At 40.1% G+C, this 24,528-nt stretch overlaps 1 protein-coding gene across 14 annotated transcripts in view; it reads left to right on the top strand.

The window, feature by feature from the left end:
• Nucleotides 1-24,528, top strand: part of mycbp2 (MYC binding protein 2) — a 256,550-nt gene that overhangs the window by 58,742 nt on the left and 173,280 nt on the right. For all 14 annotated transcript variants that reach the window (XM_087987962.1, XM_087987958.1, XM_087987960.1 and 11 more), the window contains exons 5-10: nt 1,918-2,114; nt 6,714-6,956; nt 18,220-18,291; nt 18,883-18,979; nt 21,158-21,231; nt 21,373-21,511. In XM_087987962.1, the coding sequence (XP_087844088.1) occupies nt 1,918-2,114; nt 6,714-6,956; nt 18,220-18,291; nt 18,883-18,979; nt 21,158-21,231; nt 21,373-21,511 (822 nt within the window). The remainder of the gene's footprint in view (nt 1-1,917; nt 2,115-6,713; nt 6,957-18,219; nt 18,292-18,882; nt 18,980-21,157; nt 21,232-21,372; nt 21,512-24,528) is intronic.

The raw sequence follows: 24,528 nt of genomic DNA, 5'->3' as shown, positions 1-24,528 counted from the left end.
TCGACTTATACTCGAGCACCCAGAATTAAAATGAGGTGAATTCTGGTCAAATGATGTAAACTGCACATTAAATGGTGGACACAATCAAAACAGATTTTGTGAATTTTCTCAGCCAGAGTCACTGATCAAGTTTCATAGAGGTTGAGATTCTGTTCCTCGTTGAGATATTTTCAGGTCCTCTCCTTCAAAGATCTCATAGCCTAACCTGTCCACAACCTACGGCACAAAAAGGCACAATATTCCAGATCTTTCTGATTTGCTCCCAAGTCCCGTCTTGTCGATTTTCTGTTCAGATGAGCTGACCTGCCTCTGAGACAGTGTGCCACTTTTTCTCAAACCACAGTTCTGGCCCAGCACATCAGCCATGCTATTACCAGCAAGCAGTATCCGTCTAATAGATCTATAATTTATCTTAGATTAGATTCCCTACAGTATGGAAACAGGCCCTTCGGCCCAACAAGTCCACACGACGAGTAACCCGCTCCCCTCTGACTAATGCACCTAACAACTGTGGGCAATTTAGAATGGCCAATTCACCTGGCCTGCACATCTTTGGAATGTGGGAGGAAACCCACGCAGACACTGGGCGAATGTACAAACTCCACACAGACAGTTGTACAAGGCTGGAATCAAACTTGGGACCCTGGTGCTGTGCGGCAGCAGTGCTAACCACTGTGCCACCCATCTAATATATCGACTTGTTACATTCTGCTCCTTAAATGTGGCATTCATTTGCATTCTCTCTCACTCTTCCCCCACCCCCACACAGGTGAACGTACCGTAGCTCCACACCACAAATTAAAACATAAATCCAAATGTTCTGACTCTTGCAGTCTCTACAAACTTGAAACAATGAATTGTTGAGAAGTTGTCCTTTCCTCTAATATCTCCGTTGCAGACAAGTTAATGAATATTGCAAACAGGTTTCTTCTTACCTGTGATTTGGACTGTGGTTGAAGAGCATTTTGACTCTGGATAACTAATGTTATATTTGTTTATCATTATGGTAAAATTGCAATTTTGTAAATTTTACATGCTGTTGCATAAATTTATTTCATTTTTGGTAGTGTTTAATAAAAGTGAAGGATCATTGGTGCATTTTGCTTGCTGCTTTGCTGTCTGAGCACATACTTCATTGTCAATAGTTGCTTACCCTGGTTACCCGCATCACTTTTGCTGGACTCCAGAAAGGCCCCTTCCTTTTTCACCAGCTTCAGATAACTTTGGGGCAACGTGAAATCTACTGCACAGAGACCATGAGATCTTTGACCAATTCTCGAGTTACTGTTACTTCATTGTTGACCACAAAATTCAGGCTATTGTGCTACCTCGCAGCATCCATGAACAAGCTACAAAAGCTTTGTTCTGAAAAGTGAGTTGGGTATTTTGAGGTTTCATATTTTAAATATTTCATTTAAAGTATGAACAGAGCACACTAACATTCTGATTTCCATATAAGCAAAATGAAGGCCATTATCTTTTAAAAAACAAACAGACAGAATATTTATTTTTGTGTTCTGGATTAGCTGTATGGTAGACATACTTCAGAAAATTGTAGTTTCAAATTTTGATGCTTGTGTTCTCTATATCTGTGAATTTTTGGTGTTGGTAGTGTCACCATGTGGGGATATTAGACTGTCTATGGATGGTTGGTGAGAAAAAGGGTCTATGTAAGCTTTGATTTAGTGACTTAAGTGCACGCTTGAGAACAGATGTTCTTTACTTTACTTGAGACTATGTTTGTGGTAAGCTTAAAAATATAATTAAAAGATGGGAAAGAGCGAAGATGTGCCTGAAACAATATTTGAGAAGCAGGTGTGTGAAAGTTTTGATTATATTTATTTGACTTTGTTTAATCACTGTGAATTTTATGAGTAATGTATGTATTAATTAATTTTAATGTGGTTTTGTCTGCAGAATCTCTCTTCCATTTATTGTTAGAAACAACAATAAGAAGCACTGGAATGGCAGACAATATCAGCCAGTCACTGACTGCTTTATCTTGTGCCTGCCTCTTCAGTTTGGTCGTTGCTTGGGGAGAAACAGGCAAGATTCTACAAGCTGTGTCAGCAATTCTTACCAGTAATGGCAGCCATGCTTGCCAACCCATTCAGGTAACTTGATTTTGTTTGGAAGGTTTTCTAATTTCCGATATTTACTTTTGGCTGTTCTTAGTCATCAATAAAGTTTAAAATACTATCCTCCAAGAAACCAGATAAGTTGAAAATGCCTGTGCTGTTTCATTTTCATTGGGTAAGAATGTGAAAGAGTATTGAAATGAGATAGATAATGAGAATTGAGATGCAAATTAACCAAGATCTGTCAGAATAATTGGAAGGATTGATTGCATGAATGTAGGTTTTCAGTTTGGCAAATGTTTATTGTAGTAGTTATGTAGATATATTTGTTATAAAATCAAGGTAAAAGGCTGAAAACAATGTCAAAGTACAAGGTAAGGTGAGATAGGAAGGTGGAATTAGATGATGCCCAGCTAGAGTTTGAAAGAATTGTTTAGAGAAAAGGTAGACTTGAGCTGGTAGATTTGTTCTCAGATGTTTTGTCACCATGTCAGGTAACATCATCAGTGAGCCTCCAGTGCAGCGTTGGTATTCTGTCCCGCTTGCTATTTATCTGCCTTGGTTTGTTGTGGTAGGTGATATTGTTTCTGAGAGGTTGGTAAATGGGGTCCAAATCTGTGTTAATGAAGTTTCGATTTGAATTCCAGGTCTCTAGGAATTCCCGTGCGTGTCTGAGTTTAGCCTGTGCCAGGAGAGTTGTGTTGTCCGAGTCGAACAGCTGTCCCTCTTTGTCTGTGTGTATGGATACCAATGATAGTTGGTTATGTCTTTTGATGGCTCGTTGGTGCTCATTTACCCTTGTGGCTAGCTTCCTGCCCATTTGTCCAATGTAATGATTGTTGCAGTCCTTGCAGGGTATTCTGTATATGACATTTGTTCTGCTGGTTGTTGATATGGGGGTCCTTTTGAATTCATAAGGAGCTGTTTCAGTGTGGTAGTAGGTTTGTGAGCTACCATGATGCTTCAGGGCCAGAGTAGTCTGGTTGTCATCTCTGAGATGTCTTTGATGTATGGTAGGGTGGCTCGAGTCCCTGGGCATGTCTTCTTGTTTAGGTCTATCGTGCAGGAATTTGTGTTTAGAGAAAAGTTCTGACGAAGTGAATCTAAATGTTTTGCGATGCTGCAAGCGAAGAACTTAGGAGTTAAAGACTGCATGCAAGTTTTAATGTCAGTGCTGTGAAGTCTTAACAAGGATGATTTTAGCATGGATAAAAAGAGAGTGTACTTCTGGAAGTTAGAAGAAAGGAAATATTCAGAGGAAGAAACATTCGAATTGTGTCAATGAAAGGATGTGACTTTGTCTAAAGGTGAACAAAGGATCAACCATATAACACTGTTTCCAAAAAACCATACCTTGGTCTTGATGAAGATTTTAGAGCTGGGCAAGTGCTTAAAAATCTGTTTAGTTTTGATTTCCTGTATCACATTCCATACTAGCTCCTTGTATTGAATTAGAAGGAAGTGAGGACTGCAGACATTTGGATACAGAACTGGCTCAAAGGTAGAAGACAGAGGGTGGTGGTGGAGGGTTGTTTTTCAGACTGGAGGACAGTGACCAGTGAAGTGCCACAAGGATCGGTGCTGGATCCACTACTTTTTGTCATTTACATAAATGTTTTGGATGTGAGCATAAGAGGTACAGTTAGTAAGTTTGCAGGTGACACCAAAATTGGAGGTGCAGTGGACAGCGATGAAGGTTACCTCATTACAATGGGATCTTGATCAGATGGGCCAATGTGCTGAGGAGTGGCAGATGGAGTTTAATTTGGATAAATATGAGGTGCTGCAGCTGCATTTTGGGAAAGCAAATCTTAACAGAATTTATACACTTAATGGTAAGGATCTGGAGAGTGTTGCAGAACACAGAAACCTTGGAGTGCAGGTTCATAGCTCCTTGCAAGTAGTTGCAGGTGGATAGGATAGTGAAGGCGGCATTTGGTATGCTTTCCTTTATTGGTCAGAATAGTGAGTACAGGAGTGGGGAAGTCATGTTGCTGCTGTACAGGACGTTGGTTAGGCCACTTTTGGAATATTGTGTGCAATTCTAGTCTCCTTCCTATTGGAAATGATGTTGTGAAACTTGAAAGGGTTCAGAAAAGACTTACAAGGATGTTGCCAGGGTTGGAGGATTTGAGCTATAGGGAGAGGTTGAATAGGTTGGGTTTGTTTTCCCTGGAACTTCGGAGGTTGAGGGGGTGACCTTATCGAGGTTTATAAAATCATGAGGGGCTTGGATAGGATAAATAGACAGTCTTTTCCCTGGGGTGGGGGAGTCCAGAACTAGAGGATATAGGTTTAAGGTGAGCGGGGAAAGATGTAAGAGAGACCTAAGAGGCAACTTTTTCACGCAGAGAGTGGTACGTGTATGGAATGAGCTGCCAGAGGAGGTGGTGGAGGTTGGTACAATTGCAACATTTAAAAGGTGTCTGGATCGGTAAATGAATATGAAGGGTTTGGAGGGATATGGGCCAGGTGCTGGCAGGTGGGACTAGATTGGGTTGGGATATCTGATCAGCATGGGCGAGTTGGACCGAAGGGTCTGTTTCCGTGCTGTACATCTCGATGACTGTATGACTCTATGTTGGAGATCAGAGTTGAAAATGATGTCACGTCCCTGATGAAGGGCTTAAGCCCGAAACATCGACTGCCCTGCTCCTTAGATGCTGCCTGACCTGCTAATTTTTTCCAATGCTACACGTTTTGACCTTGTATTGAATTCCTAGCTTAACTGATAACATTTAGAAAAGTAATATTTAACTTTGTGTAGGGCTCTGTAAACGTGTGTCTAATACTTAGACTATGAAGCAGTAGTCAAAGCACTAATTATGCTTGCAGACTACATTTTGTGTAAAATCTACTTTTAATTCTTTGTATTTACAAGAACCGCCATAGTGGTCATTTTCACAACAGTACAAATCTCTGTGGATGGCATTTAAATTACACCACACATGCTTTTAATGAAGGGGCAATTAAGCAAAAAGAAAAGATGCATTATTCTCCTAACACTAATAGTTCAATTAACTTTCCACAGTGGCACAGTGCTTCGCACTGCTGCCTCACAGCGCCAGAGACCTGGGTTCAGTTCCCGCCTCAGGCAACTGTCTGTGTGGAGTTTGCACATTCTCCCCCTGTCTGCATGGGTTTCCTCCAAGGCTCCGGTTTCCTCCCACAGTCCAAAAATGTGCAGGTTAGGTGAATTGGCCATGCTAAATTGCCCGTAGTATTAGGTGAAGGGGTAAATGTAGGGGAATGGGTCTGCGTGGGTTGCTCTTCAGAGGGTCGGTGTGGACTTGTTGGGCCGAAGGGCCTGTTTCCACACTATAAGTAATCTAATCTTTTAAAAAACAATTCTTGGCATTCTCACCTTTAGCACATGTTGAGTTCTGTACTATCAAGGAGCTGCTAATACAGATAAATAGGACAAGTAAGTCTCAATGCAGTAGCCCCCTAAATTGTCAGATTTCCAGTACCAGATGAAGCAAAATTGCTGCAACCTATTATTGGCAAGAGGGAAGCCAGTGTCTTGTGTTCTGGCCAGAATCTCTGTTCCTTAGCTATTGCCTTTTCTCATTTCCCTCCCTCGCCTACTGCCAACTTATACTCACCCCTGTGCGTGCGCACACATTCATCCCCCATACATTCATGCATGCGCTCACTCATTTTGATGCTGAATCAAACTGTTTGCTACTGCAGTGTCATATTAAGGTACTAGGATCTATTTATTGTGTATGAGTGCCTTCAGTAAGCCTGCATAATTTAAATCCATTGCATTGTTCGACTCTGTTCCTGCATCAGCTCATTTGTTGAAAACCTCATTCATGCCTTTGTTATTCCAATTCTATCTTGGCCTGGCTCCCATATTGTATTTTCCATGAATTTGACTTTACTTAAATCTCTGCTGCCCATAGCTTAATTTATACCAAGTCTATTTCACCAACACTGTACTGCTTGCTGACCTTTTCTGGTAGATTTCACAAAAAATATAGTCTGCAAGTATAATTAGAGCTTTGACTATTGCTTGGTCTAATTATTATACACATTTGGAGAGCGTTATACTTAATACTTGGAAAAATATTATTTAAGTCAGGAATTCAAGACCTACTTTGATTTTAAAATTTTCATCCTTGTTTTCAAAACCTTTTATCATCTGCCCTGGCTTAGTATTATATTTTGTGTAATGGGGCCTCTGTAAAGAGGCTTTGGGGTGATTTCTTATGTTCAAGGTACTATATGAAAATGAGTATTTTTCAATCCAGATAATCTGAAAGATTATGTTGATGTGAACTGATTTGACTTTCATATAACTGACTTGTATGAAAGTTGGCTAAATACAATGCCTATTTTATAAAACTCTTCTTACACGTGTCAAGGGAAAAGCCATTGGGAGAATTTGGTTGGCAAATCAAGTGGACTTTCATGTCCTGACTCTTCATAGAGTTATGTATTTTGTACACTGAAGTTTAATGTAACTGTAATAAGTGAAACATTTTACCAAGATAAATGTGTAATAAGCATCTTGCTTAAAATGAAGCTACTGCAGCTTGCTATTCAGAGGTGCTTTTTCACTTTGTAGCTGTTAATTGTCATCATTTTTGTGATTTCTCAATTTAATATGCCAACATTACTTACCTTTAGGTGCCAACCATTCTAAATGCTCTCCAAAGGAGTGTGCAAGCTGTCTTAGTTGGAAAAGTTCAAATACAGGACTGGTTCACTAATGGAATAAAGAAGGTAGCTTTAATGCACAAATGGATTCTTAAGGAGATATTTACAGATGAAGATGATTGGTGTCTATTGCAGAGTGATGGCTCATTCTTGTATCTGTTGGCTAAAGATGGACTATACAAAATTGGTTCAGGTTACAGTGGGACAGTCAGGGTAAGTGACTATTTTTGACTCAAACTGTTCTAAGGTTGTGTATTTATGTTAGTAAAATATGTATGATATAGCATCAGTACATGGCTAGTACAACCGGAGAGGGCTAATGTTGAGGTTAAGCCAATGTGCTGTTCTCTCCCCTTTTTCTTTGTCTAATTATTACTTTGCTTGAAACTGATGCTTTTCTTGAAACAGTTTCTCTAAATTATGATCTTGCCAGGATGTTGCACTGCTTCATGGAATTTTTTTGTTAGAATTCTTTGATTTACAAGCCATTAGGGTTTTCAAAGACAATTGTGCAGTGCAGAGCTGGAGTTGGTTTGGCTATATGAAGAAGGGATTGGTAGATTCTGTTTTCTGAATAACGTTAGCGAGCCAGTTATGTTTAGAATGATCAAATTGCAAACTGGCTTGCAAGTTCATTTGTTGTGGTGCCTGCCGAGATTATTTAATGAAACCTCATTTTATCATTCCATAGTTAAATTGTAAAAATGCCCTTGATTCGTTTTGGAGTTCATGTACACTGATTTCAAATTTTGCACAGAGAATCCAGAATTAATTTCTAGATACACCTGTAACTTCAGAACTGTTGGCTACAAGTAATTATAGTTCTAAGAGAAAATTAAGCCAATTTTCTTCTCGCAGAAATTAATGATCTCCTGTGCCTCTGTTGACTTCATGTTTTTTTTATCGGCAAAAGCATGTGAAAATCTGATTTTTTTTTTTGTCAATTTTATAAGAATTATGTTGATTAAGAAAACTAGAGTTCAAATTGAACAAGTTTATGGACATTACCCAGGCAGCAAATGGCATTACTTCTAGCACACAACCTCATAAATGACTCTTTCATGTGGCAATTGTTTGCAAAGTGGTACAGAGTTTCTGCAGCTATGAGTAGCTGCCAGACATTTTCAGTATTATTCAACTGCCTTGTAGTGCAGTGATAAAGTCCCTACTTCTGGGCCAAAGGTCTGAGCCCCACCTTAGGTTATGACCACTGGAGGTGTCTTATAACACATTCGAGTAGGCTGATTAATAAAACAAAGCTGTTGAACTTTACAGATTGAAGAGTTTTTGCAGATTGTTCTTGGAAGTCTATCTGCATCTTCGAATAAAAGTCAAGTGATTGAATAGACTGCTGGTCATAATAGGATCCACTCCTGAAAGGAAAGGAAGGCACCATGACGTAACAGCTGTAACCTTTCTATTGTGCCATCTTCCTTAGCAGCAAGATTCCCAAAGTGCGAAAGTGCATATTATTGTCAGAAAGTAGTTCCAAATTGCCCAGTGTCAAAGCAGTTGATCTTCTGTTTCAGTTTTACTTGTGCAATCTTGAATGCTTATCTTGTATTTTTAAAAAGGTATTAACTATTGAAATCAGAAAGGTGCAAGATAAATTTGCTCGAATGTCATCAACGAGGAAATCATGACGGGGAAAAAATAATAGGGAGAGCTGTATGGTTTATTTGGTAAATTCAGATCAGATTTAATGACTGCAGTCGGCTTTTATTTGGAGCATTTTTAATGTTTTATTTGGACAGACGTTTTCACTTGTTCAGTTTAAAAAAAATTCTCCTGAAGTTATATTCTTTGCATTGACACCTTGTTCAGAAATTAAATCAGGGGTCTGTGACAGGAACAGAATTCAAGTGTTATTATCTGGATTGCCAGATATCACAGGATTTCATCTTACTGGTGCTAAACAAAGAAATATTTGATTGACTTCTGTAAGCAAGCACATTGAGATTTAAAATGGAGTTCTTTTGGTGGAAGTGAAGCCTGAAACAGACAAGAAATGAGAAGAAGGAGAAAGCATTGGGCACCCAATGTGAAATAAAAACCAAGTACTGGAGAAATTTAGGTTTGGCTACATCTGCAGAAAGAGAAACAGAGTCCATCATGATTTCCTTCTAAAGAAGGAAAGAATCTTGATACTTGTAGCCATATTTGATTGAACGAGGCAAGGCAATTTCGGTTACGTGGTACGGTTTTAAAATTGGTGGAATAGCGGAGAGTGAATGTGCATATAGCTTTTTAAAAAGTCCAGGATAGGATTGCAATTCACGGGGGATTGTAAGGTTCATACATAGTGGCATACATTTCAGAGGCTGAAGAGTTCAGCGTCAATCAGAATATGGTGTTGCCTTTGGGCACATGTTCCTTTAGGAAGGGTCTGACAGCTTTGACACCACAGAAGGGATGAGAATGATTGTGAAAATAAGTTATTACATTTAGAAGTTAGACTAGGAGAAGTTAGGGTTCCCCTTGGAGGGGAGAGCATCATATTAAAGATGTGTGTTATGCTTCACTGAGTGCACTAGAAATTGAGCGCCTCTCTTCCCACAGACATCATCACAAGTTCAAGATTTTAAAATGTATGCAGAATTTCCTGATCTACCTGTAATTTAGACACCGTTTGATTGAGAGCACAAATGGGGTTTCTGTACATTCGCAAGAATTAAAACTTACTACAAATCAATCCACTTCACCATTTTCAAAATCCCTCCATCCCCAGCCTAATCCCATGTCCAGCCCCACCTGTTGTCCTCTTCTCCCTGACCTGACTTAACCTGTCTATCTTCCTACTCCCCTATCTGCTCTACCCTTCCTATCCAATCACAATAACTCCCTATCTGCATTCACTTAGCACCATTCCACCTACCCTTCCCCCAGTTCTACCCCCTCCCTCTATATACTTCTGGGCTCCCTCTGTCTCCCGCTCCCCTTCTCCAACCCTGACAGTATCAACCCAAAACGTTGACTTTCCTGTTCCTCAGATGTTGTCTGACCACCTGTGCCTTTACAGCTTCACATCTATCAACTTCCACGTTTATAAGCTCTCCCCTGTTGCGTACATGCACACAAGCAGGAAAAAACAAAAGCAGGATTATGATGGGAGGGAGGAAAGATTGGGAAAGCAGTTCATTGGTCCCTGAACAGTCCTTTTGGCTTGTCAGGATGTGTTGCTCATTGATTCTCCAGATGCTTTCACTTGCTTGCAGCAGGTACACAGTGGTGAGTTCATACCTTTTTAAAGTTTTTTTTACTAGTTAAAAATCACAGCTTATAGCAACTGCTGGGGAGAAAAAAAGGCTGACAGCAGTTTCAGCTACAGAGAAAAGTGGCACTTCCTGCACTTGAGAAGGTCCAATGGTTTCTGCCTTAACTGTTCACATCTCCAGGCTGTTCACCTACCTGGGAGCCAGTCAGACAGTTGTTGGTAGACAGGATGTTTTTGTCATCAGTAGTTTATCGATTGATCCAGGGCTAACAGCCATTTGTTGCTGGCGGATCTTCACTTGTACGAAGCCCCCTGGACCCCGTTTGTCTACATCCAGACTTGCACTACTGCTTGATCAAGCAACTGTGTAAACAGCACTTAGAATGAGAGTCGGGTTACTTTTAAAACGTGCAACAATTATTTAACAATCCTTGATTTCAACACCATCTTTTTCCCATTTCAGTGTGCGATCGCAAATAAAGAAAAGTACAAAGAAATGGTCTTGATACATAATACATGTGATTTAGAGTCATTAAGGGTTTAACTTAACTTTTTTAAAAATTAGTCTTTTCAAGTTGAAGAATTTGATAAACAGAAGGAACAAATTTAAGGTGATTTGCAAAGTGCTGAGTGCTGGTTTGCGATACAGAGTGACACCAAAAGCAAGGGTTTAATTCTCGCATAACATGAGGTCATGAAGGTCCCACTAGCTCCTCGTCTGAGATATGTGACCCTCAGGTAAAACAGTCACCAGGTATCTCTCTAATGAGAGAGCAGCATTATGGTCCTCTGGGACTATGTCTCCTTTAATTTTACATTTACCTGTCCTAATATCTCTTTTTTTGGCTCTAAAGATTTGTCTCATTGTGCTCCTGTGAAGTGCTTGTGAACATTTATTAACTCATAAATTCATTTTAAAGATGCAAGTCCTTTATTCTGGCATCTTGTAGCTGCTGTCTCCAACCTGTAAACAAATCCAGCTACGTAATGTTTAATCTGTTTACATTGGCCTCATGGAATATTATCTGTCTTTTGGGACATTTAAGAATATGATGAGAATCTTACATGATCTCCTCTCTAGTGTTGATAGAAGATTGCAACCTGTATACTGTAATCTCTGATTTGGAGATGTCCGTGTTGGACTAGGGTGGACAGAGTTAAAAATCTCACAACACCAGGTTATAGTCCAACAGGTTTGTTTGGAAGCACTAGCTTTCAGAACGCTGCTCCTTTATGTAGCTGTCGAACAGGACCACAAGACACAGAATTTAGAGGGAAAGATTGCAGTGTCATGCAACTGAAATGATAAATTGAACAAACATAGATTGCTGTTAAGTCTTCCATCTTTTAGAATGGGTTACAGGCTTCAGTTCATTAATATGTAAATCCCAAACTACTATTAAGTCACATTCTCGAGATAACTTATCACTTTTTTTAAAAAAAGCCTTATCTCAGCTCAGACAATGCATGAAAGGTGTGAGTTAAAGTCTGTCTGTATCCCAATCTTGAGTCAGACTGGTTCTATTTCCAAAGTAGGAATTTATAAAATATTGCATGGATTGACTGCCTGCAGATTGTGCACTTTTGAGCAAAATCGAATGTATCTGCAAATGCAAATTCACCCCATAGACATGTGTGTGAGAGAACACTCTGTCACGTCTGTATGTGCTTGGTAAAGTGTGTGAAAGTATGATGGCATATAAGCCTGTCAGAGGATGTGTGCATGGGTGAGTGTGGGAGAGCCCATGAGGATGCCCTCCACTGGGACCTTGGGTTCATGTCGCACTACAGGTGACCTCACTACACTATAGACTCTCTCACATACACATGCTCTTGCCTACGCACACATTCACACACATCTCCTCTCATACATACACTCTCTCTCATAAACACACACATACACCCCCACACACTCACCCACGCATACACCCTCCCACAGGCTTATACGCCAACGCACTCCCACACTTAACCAAGCATCCACACGCGCAAGTGCACACTAATCTCACTTGCACTCATGCTCACGCACACTCTCTCTCTCTCATATGCACGCACACGCACAGGTCGATGGGGTGAATTTGCATTTGCAGAATTATATTTGCAGATACACTCTATTTTGCTCAAAAAGGGCACAATCTGCAGGCAGTTAATCCATGTAATATTTTATTAATACCAACTTGGGAAATAGAACTAGTCTGACTCAAGATTAGATACAGACAGACTCTAACCTCACACCTTTTAATGCATTGTCTGAGTTGAGATGTCACCTTTTTTTAAATAAAACCTTAAGTTATGTCAAGAATGTAACTTAAAAGTTCTGTGACTTATATCTTAATGAACCGAAATCAGCAACCCACTCTAAAACATGAAAGTCTTAACAGCAATCTAGGTTTGTTCAATATATCATTTCAGCTGCATAACACTGTAATCTTTTGCTATAAATTCTACGTCTTACGATCCTGCTCCACAGCTACCTGATGAAAAAGCAGCGTTCTGAAAGTTAGTACTTCCAAGTAAACCTGCTGTTTATAACCTGCTGTTGTGACTTTTAACTATGATAATGTCTGGTATACCCTCTTGAAACTGTTGCACCTCCATGTTCCTTTTAAAGATGGTCCTTAACACATAGCTTTTTGACCAGGATTTTGGTCACCTCTCCAAAAACTGTTCATTTTGTTTAATAATTCTGCTATGAAATGCCTTAGGATGCTTTATTATGCTATGTAACTACGAGGCATTGTCTTTCTTTGGTTATGTCTCTGTGCCTAAGATATGAATTTTAAAATCCTTCTTTTCCAGAAATCCATCTATGCCTTCATCTCGCCCCCTTTTCCACTATATTTTCTGGATTACAATTCATTCTCTCTGTTCTAGGTTTAAGTTGCATTTACCCCATCAGTACATTGTCAGCAGTGGGAAATTGCACAGATGAGAAGGACAAGTTTCATTTAACTCTGTAATGTAGCAACCACATTGCTGCACTATAGGACTCTTCTGACAGTTAAATGAGACTTCAGCCAGACAAAATCGCAGAATGATTTATGTTCTAGTTTACTTTGCTTCCACTGATGCTTCTGGCAGTAGCGAATGAAATTCTGTGATGCAAGTGTTTATACTGTAGGATTAATACCAATTGTACTCTTGCTGCTGGGTGCAATGTGGATGTTGAGCTTAAGTCATACAAGTACAGTGCAGAAACAGACCCTTTGGTCAGCAAGAACAAGCTGGAACAGGTATCGTAGATAACTCTTGACCCATCTGTTAGCATTTGTACCATATCTCTCTCAAAACTTTCCTATTCATATACCCACCCAGCTGCATAGAGAATGTTGTAACTGTACCAGATTCCACTACTTTGGCAGCTCATTCCACACACTCATCACCTTTGGTGTGAAAAAGTTGTTCCTTGGGTCCCTTTTAAATCTTTCCCCCTCATCTTAAATCTATACCCTCTAGTTTTGTACTGTTCCACCCTTGACTATTCACCTATCCATGCCCCTCATGATTTTACAAACCTCTATAAGGTCACTCCTCAACCTCTGACACTCCAGGGAAAATAGCCCCAGCCTATTGAGCCCCTCTCTGTAGCTGAAAGCCTCCAACCCTTGCAACATTCTTGTAAATTGTTTCTGAACCTTTCACAACATCTTTCCCATAGCAGGGAGACCAGAGTTGCACACAGTATTCCAAAAGTGGTTTAACTAATGTCTGCACAGCTGCAACATGACCTCCCAACTCTTCCACTCAGTGCTCTGATCAATAAAGGCAAACATACCAAACACCTTATCAATTATTCTGTCGACCTGGGACTCCACTTTCGAGGAACTATGAACCTGTTCTCTGAGGTCTCTTTGTTCAACAATATTTCCCAGGACCTTACCATTAAGTACATAAGCCCTGTTCTGATTTGCCTCTCTAAAACGTAGAACCTCACATTTATCTGAATTAAACTCCATCTGCCACTCCTCGGCCCATTGACTCATCTGATCAAGATCCCGTTGTACTTTGAGGTAAGTTCCTTTGCTTGTATTATCTGGATCGGTTTGAGTGGTCCCTGTGCTTTGACAAGACCATGGTTAGATCTGCTTCCACTTCAGAGAAGATTTGTGGATATATTGATTTAGTTAGGGATTTAGCGCTTTCCAGGGAGCACATTAGGAGTAGTAACCTGGAGTACAAAAGATGTTTCGATGGAACCAATCAGTAATGATTTTTATGTATAGCTTTTAATCATAGATCTTTTCCAGCTTGTCTCTGACTTTTGCTGTGTGTTGTTATGCACACTTATTTAGCTATGGTGATGTTTTGAGGTCTTGTTTAAATGGAGGAGTTATTGATATGATATGCAAATTCTAGGATAGAATAGTTGTGAAGGCTGTGTGTCTGATAAAGCAGCAGATTTATATAAACTGTTCATAAACTTCATAAATCTTAATTTGAACAGCACAGTTAACGTGACTGAGGATTTGTATTTTTTTAAGTTCAAAAGGTATAAGATGGAAGTAATTTCATTTTCATAGAAGTTCTTCCATATAATTAATGTATTTTTATATAGATTCTTAGCCAGGGTTTTGCACATTGAAAGTCATGTGTCGAACTGAGCAATGGTGCTAAAGATCAGACAGTGGATCGCAGTAGGAAACATAATATTCAAAGATTTAAAGCACGTAGTGAACATTGGGGAAATGTGTGCCTGGTGGAGACCTATTAATTATTCTATATTTATGTTCTCAACAACCAGGACCAGATGTTTTTAGAATTGACTTGATCATAATTGTGTTTGGCTGACCCTGTCATGTTATGAAAGATTTTCTTTTACCAAGGAAAGAACCAGTCATTACTGAAGAAATATCAGCATTTTCAGCATCTCCCTGAGCTGTATTCCAAGTATTCTTTAAGGTTTCATTGCCTCTGTGGTCACAAAATAAGTTTTAATATTCATTGTGATTTGATATTTGCATGTTCAGCAGCTCTATACAGTTTGAATTTTCTTCAGCAATTAAGTTGCTTTCCTTTCGGTGAATAAGGTTCCTAGCATGCTAATTGGGAGGGTAAAGATTTTTTGGGGCAGGCCACAAAAGTAAATGTTAGAATATCACTGTTTCAACAGTCTTTTAAAAGATATTCTGTGGAACTGATATCTTATGTGGCTGAGGGAGCTGATACGTTGCACGCACAAGATGGAAAGAATGTGTTAAGGTGACAGAGAAAGGTTGAGGGTGCTCACCCATTGTTTGTATTGTCCCAATATATTAGCTGCAGAATCTGGTGAATGACTACATCTGGCCCAGAGTAACTGAATCATATTTCTGGTCATCTGTTGGAGACAGTGCCAGAATTCAACATATTTTCGAGTCTGGGTTATTCAGTGATGTGAGTCTGCTTGCTGGACCAGTGAACTGGTGCGAATTAATGTTGTTAAGTTTATGCAGAGAGCACATGCTTGATTTGTTTGTGTTACCAGTGAAAATCCTCCAGATGCATTATAAAGGAGGGAGATGGGAAAACAACTGAACAGAAAAAAAAGCAGTGGTTACGGAAGATGTAATGTGGAAGCTTATGTACGTGGTGGGACATTTTGGTTAAGTGTAACGACTGTCACAACATGAATATTTTGAATATTTTGTTTTGACTTTAAAACAAATGCTGAGTATAATCCTAAAACCAAGAGTAGGAATTTAATTTATGACAAAAAATCAACTGTAAAAAATATTGCCCATGTGATGTATGCACACAGATCCTGGCCTCTTCATTTGTGCTATTAGATTTATGACTAGTTTTAAACTCTGAACAATATGAGGCTGAGTGGTGACCTTTATACAGATTTGTAAAATTGTGAGGGGCATGGATAGAGTGAATTCCCAAGGTCTTTTCCCAGAGTAGGGAAATCCAAAATTAGAGGGCATAGTTTTAAGGTGAGAGCATCTCCTGATGCTTCAAACCCGGCAAATTCCTTGGACGTCTTTTCTGCATTGTTTCAAGTTTAGCAATATCTTTCCTATAGCAGGGAGACCAGAATTGAATGCAGTGTTCCAAAAATGTCCCGTATAGCTGCATCATGACATCCCAACTTCTATTCTCAATGCACTGATCAATAAAGGCAGGTGTACAAAACTTCACTACCCTGCCTATCTGTGAACCTTCTCTCTTTGTTCAGCGACACTCCCCAGGACCCTATCATTAACTGCATAAGTCCTGCCCAATTCGCCTTACCAAAATGCAAGACCTCACATTTATCTAAATTAATGTCACCATTAGCCTGTCTGTCAATGACCCATTGTAGTCTGAGATTATCATCTTCACCATCCACTATACCACCAATTTTGGTGTCATCTGCAAACTTACGAACCATTCCTCCTCATATTCACATCCAAATTATTTATATAAATGACAAAAAACAGTGCACCCAGCACCTATCCTTGTGGTATACTGCTAGTCACCTGGCCTCCAGTCCAAAAAACAACCTTCAACCACCACCACCACATGCCTCTGTCTCTTACCTTCAATGCAATTTTGTATCCAAATGGCAAGCTGTCTCTGGACTACATCTAACCAGTCTATTGTGTGGGTCCTTGTTGAAGTTCATCCAGACAATGTCTACCGCTCTGCCTTCGTCAGTCGTCTTTGTCACTTAGTCATAGAGTCATGCAGCACAGAAACAGACCCTTCACACCAACCAGTCCATGCTGACCATACTCCCAAACTAAACTAGTCCCACCTGCCTGCTCCTGGCCTATATCCCTCCAGACCTTTCCTATTCATGTACTTATCTAAGTACCTTTAAAATATTATAACTGTGACTGCATCCACGATGACTTCAGGAAGTGCTTCCACACACCAGCCTCCCTTTATGTAAAACATTTACCCTTCATGCCTTTTTAAAATCTCTCTCCTGTCACCTTAAAAACATGTGCCCTAGTCTTGCAATCCCCCATTCGAGGAAAAAGATACCTACCATTATCTATACTCCTCATGACCTTTTATAAACTTAGGTAAGTTCACCTCTCAAGCTCCGATTCTCCAGTGAAAAAATGTCCAGCCTGTCAAATCTTTCTTTATAACTCAAACCTTCCATACCCGGCAACAACATGGTAAATCTCTTTTGTATCCACTCTAGCATAATGACGTCCTTAAGTTAGTGAGACACAATTTCCCACACACAAAGCCATGTTGACTATCCCTTGTCTATCAATCCTTGCCTTTTCACACATGTCGATCCTATCCCTCAGAATCCCCTCCAACAACTTGCCCACCACTGATGTCAGGCTCGCTGGTCTACAGTTCCCTGGCTTTTCCTTACCACCTTTTGTGAATCATGGCACAACATTAGCCACACCCAGTCTTCTGGTACCTCACCATGGCTTTGTGATACAAACATCTCAGCAAAGGGCCCTGATGAAGGGCTCTTGCCTGAAATGTCGATTCTCCTACTCCTTGAATGCTGCCTGACCTGCTGTGCTTTGTCAGCACCTCACTCTCAACTCTGATCTGCAGTCCTCACTTTCTCCCAGAAATCACTTCCCTAGCTTCCCATAACGTTCTGGGATACACCTGATCACATCTCGGAGATTTATCTACCTTTGTGTGTTTTAAGACCTCCAGCACCACCACCTTTCTAATACGGACACTTTTCGAGACATTTCTATGTATTTCTCCAAGTTCTCTAGCTTCCATATCCTCCTCCACGATGTGGACAGGTTGGACTGAAGGGTCTGTTTCCATGCTGTATGACTCTGTGTAAGCAATCATTCTGGGACTGATACAAATTGACCTCTTCCAAAAGGGGAAAGATAACCATTCTGTTTTGTGGTAAATCCATTCACATTTCTCAGCTTTCCTGCTTATGTTTTCCTGAGTTGAATGCTGGGAAGTGATCGTCTGTGTTTTGCAATGGAGCTGTGCTTTGGAGAGGAAGATTATGACCTGGACAATCATATGCTGATATGACTGGCCCGTCCTCTTGCATTTCTGTGGCCCCAAGGTTGGAATCCATGCCTAACTCTAAGTTGGCAATACGAACAGATGAAAAGACCAGCAAATACGAGGTGGATTTTGTACAGCCAGAAAGAGAGAGAAACTTTTGAGCATTGTCTTTCGCGCTCAACTATTCAATTTTTTGAAAGTTACATTCAAGTTATGAAGTGAAATTAATAAAGTGGATGTATTCTACCTTTTAAATTGAACTGTGTAATGTACAAAGCTATATTTGGCTTCACACAAATGTAGACAGAATTACTTTAACTTAACATGTTTAATTTTTAAAAGGGCCATGTATACAACTCTACATCACGCATAAGGAACAGGAAGGATAGAAAGTCATGGCTAGGGTTTGCACAGGTAAGTTACTCATCTAAAAAGCTCAACAGAATAAAATGCTTGTGCTTCATTGTTTACTGAAGCCTGTTAGGTGAAATCTGTATTTCAGCCAACCAATTGTATTTCATTGACCGCAATTGTGGAGAAAATCTGTGATTTTGACTGTTCTACCCTCTATGTAATAAATAATTCTGTTTATTGAGAAATAACCTTACATACGTGTTTATTTTCACATATAATTGCATAGTGTTATAAATTTAAACCTGATAATTAGAATGTCCATTCAATTTCATGTGTAGTTTTGTTTTGAAGTTTATGGTTTGTGATGGTGTACTTTTTTTTATAAATTGCTAGCAATTTCATGATGGAGGGCATTTTCAATAAGATACTTTTGTACAATTAACGTAGTAAAATGATAATCATCTAATATGCAGGCATTGTCGCAGTGATATTTTAGTAGGGAATTAGTTATCATGTTTAATCAAAGGTTCCATTGGAGAAAGAAGCATTTACTTGTAAATGTATTTTGTGTAGTTTTTGAAATGAATATTTTTTAGCTAAAAAGATATAACATCTGAAAGTGTTTTAACTTTTTTGTCCCCCTTTGAACAGGGTTCTCTCCTATATAGGGATTTAAATAATCACAATATGACAGCGATATCCATAAACCCAGAAACCTTAGAGCAAGAAAGCACAGTTAATCTTCCAGGTATGTAACAAATTCATAATCTAATAAATAAAATAGCAAGTATTCTAGGGAGGAATATATGAATATTGAAGTAAATGTTGGAGCATTATTAGTGTCGCATGTTGTGATGGAGGTTCTTTACTGATCAAATTTTATGCAGATGTCTGGGTTCTGTTAACATACAAAAACTGCTTATTGGAAAGTAACTCATGAGGATGTTCTGTAGGAAACTGTGGAAGTTTTAAAAATAAGACTACCTTGGTTAATTTTTTTAAAGATTCACTCACTGATCTGATGAGTTTGTCCTATTTTCCATTGCCCTGATTCTCCAAATAATTTCTTCTCTCTCTGCCTCCTTTCTTTCAGGGGTTAGGGAAGGAATTGATTCCAGGTTCCAAACGTTCTCCAGGTGTTTTGATTGTCTGAGGCCAAGTGACCATAGAATTACCATGGATAATGTTCATGCATGCTGTTCCATCCTGTTTGTTACATGAATTCGTAGTTCCAGGGGAGATGAGGGCATTTGGTCTGACGATGGGTGCTGTCATATCCTGGGCCTGTAGTGTTTTTTTCAAATGACCATTCTCTTTGAAGGCAGAATTTTGAAAATGGTTGTGTTTCTCAGTCTGAGACTGGTGGAAGAAGTGTTTACTATGAAGATTTTCTTGTTTAGTGGTAGGATGTAAGCGGCACAGTGGTTAGCACTGCTGCTTCACAGCGCCAGAGACCCAGGTTCAATTCCTGCCTCTGTGCAAACTTCACACAGACAGTTGCCTTTCTCCCCGTGTCTGCGTGGGTTTCTTCCGGGTGCTCTGGTTTTCTCCCACAGTCCAAAAATGTACAGGTTAGGTGTACATTGCTTGGAGTGTTAGGTAAAGGAGTAAATGTAGAGGAATGGGTCTGGGTGTGGACTTGTTGGGCGGAAGGGCCTGTTTCCATGCTATAAGTAATCTAATCTAATCAAAAGAAATGGTCAGCACAAGTGCCTTTTCAGTTATGAGATTGGCAGTAGCTTCAGTATAAAGGAATCTTTAATCATACCTGTGAATTAAAGAGTTGTCTAAGTTTTATGTTAGGAGAAAGTGAGGACTGCAGGCGATGGAGAGTCAGAGTTGCAAAGTGTGGCGCTGGAAAAGCACAGCAAGTCAGGCAACATCTGAGGAGCAAGAGAGTTGGCGTTTCAGGCGTAAGCCCTTTGTCAAGAATGTGGAGGAGGAAGGAGGCTGAGTGATAAGTTAGGAGGGTGGGTATAGGCCTGGGAAGAAGGTAGCTGGGAGCGTAAGGACAAGTCAAGAAGGTGGTGCCAAGTTGGAGGATTGGATCTGGGATGAGTGGGTGGAGCGGAGATTTGGAAACTAGTGAAATCGATGTTGATACCGTGTGGTTGAAGAGTACCAAGGCTGAAGATGAAGTGTTCTTCTTCCAGTCGTCAGGTGGCTTGGTTTTGACAGTGCGCAGGACCTGCATGTCCTTGTGGGAATGGGAGGGGGATTTGAAGTGGTCGGCCATAGGGCGCTGGGGTTGTTTTGTGTGTGTGTGTCAGAGATGTTCCCTGAAACATTCCACAAGTTGCTGTCCTGTCTCCCTGATTTAGAGGAGACCATTTCAACTCCCCCTCCCATTCTCCCAAGGACATGCAGATCCTGGGCCGTCTCCGCTGTCAATTCCAAGCCACTCGATGATTGGAGGAAGAACGCCTCATCTTCCACCTTGGGACTCTGCAACCACACAGCATCAACATTGACTTCACTATTTCCAAATCTCCCCTCCAACCCCACCTCTTCCCAGATCCAACCCGCCAACTTGGCACCACCTTCTTGACCTGTCCTACCTGTCCACCTTCCTTCCCACCTATCCGTTCCACCCTCCCCACTGACTTATCACAATTACCACCCACCTGCACCACCTATTGCTATCCCGGCTATCTTCCCCACCCGCATCCTACCACCATCCTCCTATTTATCTCTCAGCCCCTTGCCCCCTCCACGACTTATCCTCGAAACAGCGATTCCTGCTCCTTGGATGCTGCCTGACTTACTGTGCTTTTCCAGCGCCACACTTTTCGATATTACGTTTTACTGCTGTTTAAAATCTTTGCTGCAAAGGGCTTGCTTGACATAAATGTTACCTTACTCCTGAAAGGTAAAGTTAAACTTGTAAAGTTAAAATATAGATTGTAAGTTTAATTTCTTTTCTCAGGTTGCCAGGCTGAAGGACAGAATATCCTCTTCACAGATGGAGAATACATCAATCAAATTACAGCATCAAAAGATGTAAGTATATTTGTTCTAATAATGAATTTATCAAATAATTTTGCATTAAAATATTTTGACAATTTTTGTGTACATGTATTATTGCCCAACTAAGTTCACATGTGGTATTGAGGAATATCCTTGTTCCCTCTCCCTATATAGGATGGTTTTGTAGTGCGAATATATGCAACAAGCACTGAGCCTGTACTTCAACAGGAACTGCAGCTCAAGCTAGCCAGGAAGTGTCTACATGCTTGTGGTCTCTCCTTGTTTGATCTTGAGAAAGATTTGCACATTATAAGTAAGGAATCTTTATTCTTTAAAATTCTTTTAATAAAGGTAATGGCTTATAAATATTTAGCTCTGTTTCCTTTTTTAATTTTTTTTTCACTTAATACAAATCATCTTCCCCATCTCATTCTTTCCCAGATTGTCATTGCTTGGATGAAAGAAATTTGGGCTGAAGTATTTGCCAATGGAATGTGTAGTTAAACTGCATAATGATTAAAGCAGATTTTTTCAGCTGAGTTTAGACATCTAAAACTTCTTGGATCATGTTGTTATTGTCTTTTAGTCCCTTCGTGTTCTGAAGAGGTTTAAATTGTTGATGATTGAGAGTTCTAATGGTCAGTGCTGGTTAGACAATTTTAATCTCCCTAAAATTGATTGGGAAGGTAAATTTTAAAATAAAAAATTCAAACTTAATTCTGACCTAGCCTTGGCAACCTCTATCTTGGTGACTGTTAGGAGTAGACAATAAATGCTGGCCTTATCAGTGATGTGCTTGTTCTATGAACATATTGAAAAGATGCAATGAGATCAACCTGTCTTAGATAAGAATATCAATCATTGAGCCCTTGTAAGGAGGTAGTGTGCAAAAACAGGTTGGGTACATCTTTTCTCTGTAAAATCCACTGATGGCACAATCTGTGAAGAGTCAAATAATAAGGTACTGTAGAATGTTGTTTGTGAAAAAACTATGAGAAAGGATATAGCTATTTTGGGAATTAATATAGAGCATTATTGGATGAGAAGGGAAATATTAATAGGTATTCCTTAAACTCTCTGCTATCTTTGCCCTCCATTGATGCCAGTGTTGATTTAAATCCAGAGTTGTGAAGTTCTTTTCTACTGTTCCAACTCCTTATCTTTGTTTAAAACTCTGCTTAATTTCTTTTCGTTGCTCCTCATATCAGCACCTTCATTTGGTGCTCTTTTTCTGCTGGTTGCACTATTGTGACACACATCTGGCATGTTTTCTGTGCTAAAGACACTTAGAAATACAAGTTGCTGCTAAATGATTTGCCATTTAACCTCAGCTATTCTGGAGTGTGGAGTTGGGGTTGTGGAGAACTTGGCCTGAAGTTCCAGTTTTGGTTTGTAGTGCTATCAGAGTGAGTCTGTATGCATGTCATTTCAAGATTATAGGATTTGGAAAAAGCTAATTGGACATAACACTGGATCTGAGGGCCATCTGTGATGTTCTCCAGCAAGGCATTAATGACTTTAGGATTTGGTTTAGTAAAAATGGGTAGGCAAAGGTCTATATTTAGGTTGAGAATATAACATTAGCATTGCTGAGGGACTCAATCTTCTGTTCTAACAAAAATATTCTGTGTCGTGCCAGCTCTGAGCAAATACGTTAGTGTCAAAATTTGCTTGAGGTCCTTATGCCTGCAGGTGAAGCTGTAATTTTTGTTGGTGACTCAACATGTTATTTAACCATAAATTCTGTTTGACATCAGCTTCAGTAATAGTTGTTTACACTCATTAGCAATGGTAAATCTCTTTCTCCCTTAAGGGAAGCGGATACTTTGCCTGCAGGCTGAGTAATTAGTAGTTGTTACTCACCAAACATTTTGTCGTTGGCTCTAAAATCCTTAGTCCTCACCTTCCACCCCACTAATCTCTGGATATAGTGCATCATTCTCTGCCATTTCTGCCAGCTACAAACAGACCCTACCACCAGAGAGATATTTCCCTCCCCACCCCATCTGCGTTTCGCAGAGACCATTCCCTCCGTGACTCCCTCAGTAGTCCACGCCCCCTACCAAACCACCCAGTACCTTCCCTTGCTGCTGCAAGATGTGCAAAACCTGCTCCCCACCTCTGTCCAAGGCCCCAAAGCATCTTTTCACATCCAGCAGAGATTTTCCTGCACATTCACCTGCCTGATCTACTGTGTCTGTTGCACTCTCTATACATCAGGAAGACAGATGGAATGTTTCAGGGAACATCTGCAAGACATTTTCACCAAACAACCCCACTGCTCTGTGGCTGACCACTTTAACACCCCCTCCCATTCTGCCAAGGACATTGAAGTCCTGGGCTGCCACTACCACTAAATTCAAGCCACCCGACGACTGGCGGAAGAACGCCTCATCTTCTTTCTTGGGACCCTTCAACAACACTGTATCAACATCTACTTCACCAGTTTCCAAATCTCCCGTCCCCCACCTCAAACCAGATCCAACTTGGCACCACCTTCTCAATCTGTTCTACCTGTCCATCTTCCTTCTCACCTATGCACTCCACGCTCCCCACCCACCTATCCCAGTCACACCCCTCACTTGCATCTACCTATTGCCTTCTCAGCTCCCTGATCTCCAGCATCTGCAGTCCTCACTTTCTCAAATCCTTTCTGTATTTAAGTCTTATATTTTAAGAATTATTACAGAACATGATTACAAACACAATGCTAACATACTTATGGTACATTTTTCAGTTGTTGCTTTTTTCTCTCTTAGCTCTGCTCTGTTCTTGTGCTCTGTTCCTTCCTTCTACTTTGCATCCTGCCCTAAGGTCCCATTTCCTATTTATGACTGCCCCCTCTTCCCCTCTAAATCTCTTCATGGCTCCCTGACCTTCGGTCTAACACTTTTCTCTCTTTCTCCCTTCTCCATGATCATGCCACCTGTTTCTTCTTGCTGAGCTGTTTTTCACCACCCTGATCACATGATCCATTGGCAACTTACTACTTTGTTCTGTCTGACCACGTATTGTTGGTCACTGCTCATTCACGGTGCACATTGTTAGTTATACCAGAAATATTAAAAACACCACATTATAGCACCATCTATATGTATAATTGTTTTAAGATTTTAGTTTTTAAATATGTTTGCCCATAGATAAACTGCTAAATAGGTTTATGGTGGAGCCACACTTTTTGAGTATCTTTGTTGTTTTGAAAAAAGATAACATTTTAAACCTCGCAACGTCTGTTGACAGGCAGTGCCATTGAATGGCTACCATGCTTATATTTGGACATGGCTGTTAATTCATTTCTGTCTACACAGCATGAACATTTATGATAATGCC

The sequence above is a fragment of the Chiloscyllium plagiosum genome, unplaced genomic scaffold (assembly GCF_037043375.1).
Source record: "Chiloscyllium plagiosum isolate Xiang-an unplaced genomic scaffold, Cpla_swu_hap1 HiC_scaffold_6, whole genome shotgun sequence".
In the NCBI taxonomy this organism is placed as follows: domain Eukaryota; kingdom Metazoa; phylum Chordata; class Chondrichthyes; order Orectolobiformes; family Hemiscylliidae; genus Chiloscyllium; species Chiloscyllium plagiosum.
Note: the sequence above shows the minus strand (reverse complement) of the source record. Positions and strands in the feature narration are given on the sequence as shown.